At 50.8% G+C, this 6,631-nt stretch overlaps 1 protein-coding gene across 11 annotated transcripts in view; it reads right to left on the reverse strand.

Moving 5' to 3' along the window:
• The window catches only part of Scaf4 (SR-related CTD associated factor 4), a 58,617-nt gene extending 55,743 nt beyond the window's left edge, over positions 1-2,874 (reverse strand). For all 11 annotated transcript variants that reach the window (XM_085832220.1, XM_085832219.1, XM_021185533.3 and 8 more), the window contains exon 1: positions 2,400-2,874. In XM_085832220.1, the coding sequence (XP_085688346.1) occupies positions 2,400-2,429 (30 nt within the window). In that variant the 5' untranslated portion in view covers positions 2,430-2,874. The remainder of the gene's footprint in view (positions 1-2,399) is intronic.
• Between the last annotated feature and the right edge of the window lie 3,757 nt (positions 2,875-6,631).

The following is a 6,631-nucleotide window of genomic DNA, read 5'->3' on the forward strand; positions in this document are numbered from 1 at the left end:
AACCCACAGAGGAAAAACTCTTCTTTTCCTATCAGACCTGAGTGACAGAGTCTTCTGATGCTGGGCGTGGGGGCGCACGCCTTTGATCTCAGCACTTAGGAGGCAGAGGCAGGTGGATTTCTGAGTTCGAGGCCAGCCTGATCTACAGAGTGAGTTCCAGGACAGTCAGGGCTACACAGAGAAACCCTGTCTCAAAAACAAAACAAAACAACAACAAAAAGGACACTCAACATTTTTAAGCCTCCCGCAGACTTAGGAGATTCAATGTTACTGACAAGCACCTGACCTCCTCAGTGAGGTTGTTCTGAATGGGGGAGGAGAAAGAATGAGCACAAGACCTTAGGTTTTAGTTTGCAACTTAGCAGAGAGTTGGCAATGGCAGCATTCACCTAACAAGTGTAACTTCAAGTTCATAGACTAGGATGAAAGGGAAATCTATGAGAAAAGCCCTGTATGCCATTTAAAGGTCAAAATGCTATTTCCCCTTCTTAAAGAGCCACACACACAAGTTTCATATTTCAAAGCAATCAAACGGACTGCAATTTTAGGCTATTTTTCCTCATCCATTCAACCAGAAGCTTCAAATTTTATTATCCTTAAAAGGTTCGATGGCCTTAAGTCTTTAATCTGTTGCCCACTTCCTTAGTAATCTAAAAATCCTAATTCTGTGGAATGGTTAACACTAGATACCTCCACAATACCTTAAATAAGGAGTGAATGTTTCTGGTCTTTAAAAACACACGAAAAATTCTCCTTGTTCATTAAACCTTCAGGTTAGCTTTCACCTCAAGAGGTGTGTCTGAAATCTTAAGACCGGCATTTGTGTAAGTTCACCTCTATTCAAGAACCATTTGCCAGGCACCTGCTATGAGCACCTGCTAGGAGTGCAATTCTACCAAGTCAACGTCCAACTTGAGTAGTTCGTGAATTATCACTGACTTCTGGGATCCCACATTATTTTACTGCTTTGAAAATCATCTCTAGTCAACTCTTCTTTGTTATTGTTGTTGTTGTTTTGTTTTGTTTTGTTTTTTCGACACAGGGTTTCTCTGTATAGCCCTGGCTGTCCTGGAACTCACTTTGTAGACCAGGTTGGCCTAGAACTCAGAAATCTGCCTGCCTCTGCCTCCCAAGTGCCGGGATTAAAGGCGTGCGCCACCACCGCCAGGCCTCTAGTCAACTCTTTCATCTCACTTCCCATCACCAAGTGCCAACTACGGCTGTCTGGGAAGACATGGACTCCTCAGCTGAGGAAAAGTATTTTAAGGGGGTAATCTGTACAGCAATAAATATTCTCAACTGCAGGATTAATTGGAGGGTCCCCTTCTGCAGCGCTACGAATAGAAAGAGAAGTAACAACCTAATATTACTGCGAACTGAGCCACAGAAATCTCATTGTGAGATGAAGTAAGTTCTGACACCACATCAACACGTGTCAAACTATGACATCAGATTCCCTCAGTGGTAGTTTATCTTTAGTATTTGAAACGGGAAACATAATCCAACTTAATTCACAATAGTTTCCACTCTGTAACTGCGTTTTAAAGCATCAGTGGTCGTCTCCTCCTCCCACATCCATTCAGATAAATAAGACAGTATGGACTTTATGCCCCCCAAAGCAGCACCTGGAACGATCAGAGATACAACTCGAGAGAGCTTTAAGGCGGCAGGCAGCTTTGTTCCTGGTTTGGGGAGGTTTTCACATGTAAATGTCCCTGAGGAAGGGAGCTGAGGATTAAGTACCCCGAAGGGCGGTGCGAGGGTGAGCAGGTGGAGACCCAAGCAGCCTTTCTAGCGGACTAAATGGGGCGTACACTCGGCTCTCCCATTCAACTTTTTAGGTGTCACGATGTACAGAAAGGGCACGTTCTAGATAGAAAGCCCAAGGGAACTACCGCTCTGTGTTCATTTGTGAGCATGTCAATCCAGGAGGCGGGAGGGCAGACACCCTCTCTAAGTCTCCGCCAACCGGGATCAGAGTCCAGCGGCCGCCGCGTAGCGCCGCGGCCTGAGCAACAGGAGAGCCGAGGCGGCTGCTACGCCGGCTCCGGGACTCGCGGGAACTCCCGCCCCTGAGTCGGCCCGCCCGCGCTCCGTTGCAGCCCCTGGCGGGATCCCGGCCCCGTAAAGCCGATAACCCGGCCGGGAGCAGCATAAGGGCCACGTTGAAGAAGCGGGAGTCGGCACAGGCCGGAAGGGGGCGAAGGGGCACTGGCGGGGGAGGGGCGCGGGGTCAGCCCCCGGCGGTGGCCGCGACCTCTCCCCGGCTCCAGGCCCGCTGTCCCGGAACCCGGGGCAGGAAGCGTCCCCGCCCGGACTCGGTTCTCGAAAGCCCTCGGGCAGCGAGAGAAGCGGCCCCGGCGTGGCCCGCACCAGCCCTAACCCCAAGCACTCCTCACCTCCTGGTTGAAGGCGTTGACGGCGTCCATGTTCGCGCGCGTTGCGGCGGCGGCTGCTCCGGGCCCGCCGGTCACATAGACCTGGAGCGGCGGCTGAGTAGGGCCGGGTGCCGGCAGGGCCCTTGGGCGTGGAGGGGGAGGAGGACGGGAGGCGACGAGCGGCGGAGGCCGAGCAGGAAGGGGCTGCGGCCGAGGCGGCGAGGCTGGGCCGGTCGAACGCAGGCAGAGGCGGCGGGCCCCTGCTCAGTCCCGTGCGCCGGAGGAGGGATGGGAGGCGGCGGCAGCGCGGGGCTCCAACATGTCCGTTTGGCGGCGGCGGCTGCGCTCTGCGTCGCGCTGACACGGCCCCCCGCGCCCTCCCTCACGCACTGGCCCACACTGGCCGGGCCGGCGAGCGGGCGGGCCTCTCTGTCTCTCTCCTCTCTTTCGCCAGCAGGATGGCGGCAGCGACCCGAGTGCACGCCGCGCGAAGCACCCTGGGACAGCTCGGGCCTCCAAGCGCTTCCTGCGCCCGGCTCCGCCCCGCTCGTGCTTGGCTCCGCCCACGCCCCGCCCCGCCGCGCGGAGCCGCGAGCGTGTGACCGCGCGTTGTCGCGCGCTTTCCCGCCGGTTGCGGCTGCGGAGAGTTCCCGTCTTCTGGGCTCAGGATCCAGACGATGGCTCCAGGGGTGCATTGTGCCCGGGCAGGACTACGCCCTGCTGCTGCGACAAACAAAGCGCGGAGGGTGAGCGTCTGCAGTCTCCAAGTCCCCTGCTTCGACTTGCGTGCGGACCTGGTGGACGCCCTGAGCAACTTCCGAGGACTGGGCTCCCGAACCCCTAACGCTAATTTCCCCAAACCCCGTTGGGTCGCTCTCGGTAGAAGTGCTGTTCTGATTCACTTTCCTTGAGTTCTCACCGCCTGCCGCGCGCTGCGACCGCTGTCTGTTGGGTGTGTGAAAAATGAAAGTTTTTCTGTAGAAACCTCACTTTTGTGGAGCATGAGTATAAAAGCAAGAGGGCCTGACTCGTACTGGAAGTTGGGGACTACTTCCCGTAGAAAAGGGCGAGCATCCTAAAAGAATTCGAGAAAGGAGGGGCCCTCAGGACCTTGCGCGGTACGCCATCACCTCTCCTTGGAGGACAACCTGCTGTTACTTAGGGAAAGCAACTGGCCCTACCGAGACCAGATCCTAGCAGAGTTAGGATTTTGTTCTTAAGGGGGCATCGTGCAGGTTGACATCCTGCAAAGTATGCATGCGAAAGAAAGTGGGTCCCGGAACACCATGGCTTCGGGCCCTGGAGATGATGAGGCTGAAGGTATCAGCCACTGGAGGAAAGACACAGAATGGTGTTCCGGAGGGAAAATGCACACTGCTTCTTGAAGGACATGAGTGCTGGGTTTGCGTCAACTTGGTAATAATTTCAGGAAGGAATGAGTTTGAGGGAGTAATGGCTAATCTTCTTTGTCAATGCCTATGAACAGTGCCCTCATTTAAGTCAGTCTAGTTCAGTTAACCACCATGCCCAAGGTTATCTGGCTGGATGGTTATCTTTGTGGGCTCTAGCCATCCGAGCTGTCCCTGGGATAGTTAACTGAGGGCTTCTGCGATATGGGTAACGTCCAGGAAAATGGCTGAGAGGAGGTAGATACCTGGGATTCAATACTGCACAGCTAACAGGAGCTGAAAGGGCAGACAGACAAGGAGCAGAGGTGTTTAAGAACAAGATGTTTGGCCGGGCACACGCCATTAATCCCAGTACTCAGTACTCGGGAGGCAGAAGCAGGTGAATTTCTGAGTTCGAGGCCAGCCTGGTCTACAGAGTGAGTTCCAGGACAGCCAGGGCTACACAGAGAAACCCTGTCTCGGAAAAAAAAAAAAAAGAAAAGAAAATCTCAGCCCTATCCAAGGCTGTAGGTTCAACTTGGACAGGGTAAGGATCAGGAAATACCTCTCCATAGGATAGCTGTGGTTAACAAGAATTAATAAAGTTCAAAGTAACCATTAGAGAGGACCCTGAATATATCCCACACACAGAAGTAATAAGACAGTCGGTGGTGGCACACACCTTAAATCCATTGCTCTGGGGTTAGAGGCAGGTGGATCTCAGAGATCAAAGCCAGCCTGGTCTACAGAGCAAATTCTAGAACAGAAAAAACAAAACAAAACCTCATTTAAAAGACAAAAATAAATAAATAATAAAATTTTGCTTTAATGGCTGTCTCACCCTGAGCTAACCATTACTCATTGTTTTTGTTTGTTTGTTTGTTTGTTTGTTTTATTTTTTGAGACAGGGTTTCTCTGTGTAGCCCTGGCTGTCCTGGAACTCACTCTGTAGACCAGGCTGGCCTCGAACTCAGAAATTCGCCTGCCTCTGCCTCCCTAGTGCTGGGATTAAAGGTGTGCACCACCACTGCCCGGCTATAGTACACTTTCTGTTCCACACTGTACCCGGTAAATACGTCTAACTATTACATAGCAATTAAAAATTAAATCAAGCCGGGCGTGGTGGCGCACGCCTTTAATCCCAGCACTCGGGAGGCAGAGGCAGGCGAATTTCTGAGTTCGAGGCCAGCCTGGTCTACAGAGTGAGTTCCAGGACAGCCAGGGCTATACAGAGAAACCCTGTCTCGAAAAACCAAAAAAAAAAAAAAAAAAAAAAAAATCACTGCTCAGTGGTTAAAAGCACAGACTGCTCTTCTGAAGGTCCTGAGTTCAAATCCCAGCAACCACATGGTGGCTCACAACCATCTGTAATGAGATCTGATGCCCTCTTCTGGTGTGTCTGAAGACAGCTACAGTGTACTTACATATAATAAATAAATAAATCTTTAAAAAAAAATGTGCTGGGGATGTCGGTTTAGTATCCAGAAACTTATCTTACACGTTGGCCAGCGTGCTGAGGACAAACCCCAAACAGTGCCCAAGATAGAAGTCAAAGGCCGGTAAAGAGAGATTGACAGGCAAGTTGAGAAGATATCCGGGACTGTGGGATAAGGGAACAGTTTGTATGAAGGTGAGAGAAGCGTGCTCACTTGTTTGCTGTATTCTTGGCTGAATCCTGTATCAGTCATTTTTTTTTTTTTTTATTAAATTGTGTAGCCGGGCGTGGTGGCGCACGCCTTTAATCCCAGCACTCGGGAGGCAGAGGCAGGCGGATTTCTGAGTTCTAGGCCAGCCTGGTCTACAAAGTGAGTTCCAGGACAGCCAGGACTATACAGAGAAACCCTGTCTCGAAAAAACAAAAAACAAAAAAAAAAAACAAATTGTGTGACCACAGGCACCCTCCTGCCAAAGCACGCATGTACGTGGTAGGTAGAGGACAATCGCCAAGCAGTTCTCTCCTTCTTCGTGACAGAACCCAGGATAACATTGAACAGTACCATCTTGCCAGTCTTTTTGTTTATTCTTCTAAAAGATCCCATCCATTAAGGGCTGCCCTTAATGTGTAGCTGATGCGTAAGTTGCCTGGTCCTCCTGCCACCCCCTCCCTCATGGGCCACCTCAAGTGATTTTAGTTAATTTCTTGTTGCTTTGATCAAATTCTTGACAAGAGACTTTTTTTTTTTTTTTTTGGTATTGTTATTTTCGTTGTCGTTTTGTTTTTCAAGAGAAACAAACAGGGTTTCTCTGGGTGTAGCCCTGGCTGTACTGGAATTTGATCTGTAGACCAGGCTGTCCTCAAACTCAAAAGATCTGCCCATCTCTGCTTCCAGAACACGGAGACTAAAGGCATCCATCACCACTGCCCAGCTGAAAAGAAGTGACTTAAGTGAGGAAGGAGTTATTTTGGCTTAGAGCAGTGGTCTTCAGCCTTCCTGATGTTTCCACCCTTTTTAAAGACCCTTTACTACAGTTCCTCAGGGTGTGCCAACCTTCAACCATAAAATTATTTTGTCGCTACTTCATAACTAACTTTTGCCACTGTTATGAATCATAATGTAAATAACTGTTTTCCGATGGTTTTAGGTGGCCCCTGTGGAAAGGTTCATTGCCCCCTCCCCCGCATACAGGTTAAAAGCCACTGGCTTAAAAGTCTTAAAGGGCTGTGTTTGTCAAGTAGGGAAAGGCGCAGCAATATGGCTCATGGTGGCAAGAGTGCAGGTAGAACCCCTCGCTCCCTCACATCTTGATGGAGCAGGAAGAAGAGACTGGGTAGGAAGTAGGGCAGGGCTCACTCAATAATCCGCTTTCTCCAGCAAGGCTCCACCTCTCTTAAGTGTTCCACAGCCTTTGAGAAGCAGTGAGGAA

This window comes from Mus caroli, unplaced genomic scaffold (genome assembly GCF_978045245.1).
Source record: "Mus caroli unplaced genomic scaffold, Mus_caroli_1 scaffold_17, whole genome shotgun sequence".
Classification (NCBI taxonomy): domain Eukaryota; kingdom Metazoa; phylum Chordata; class Mammalia; order Rodentia; family Muridae; genus Mus; species Mus caroli.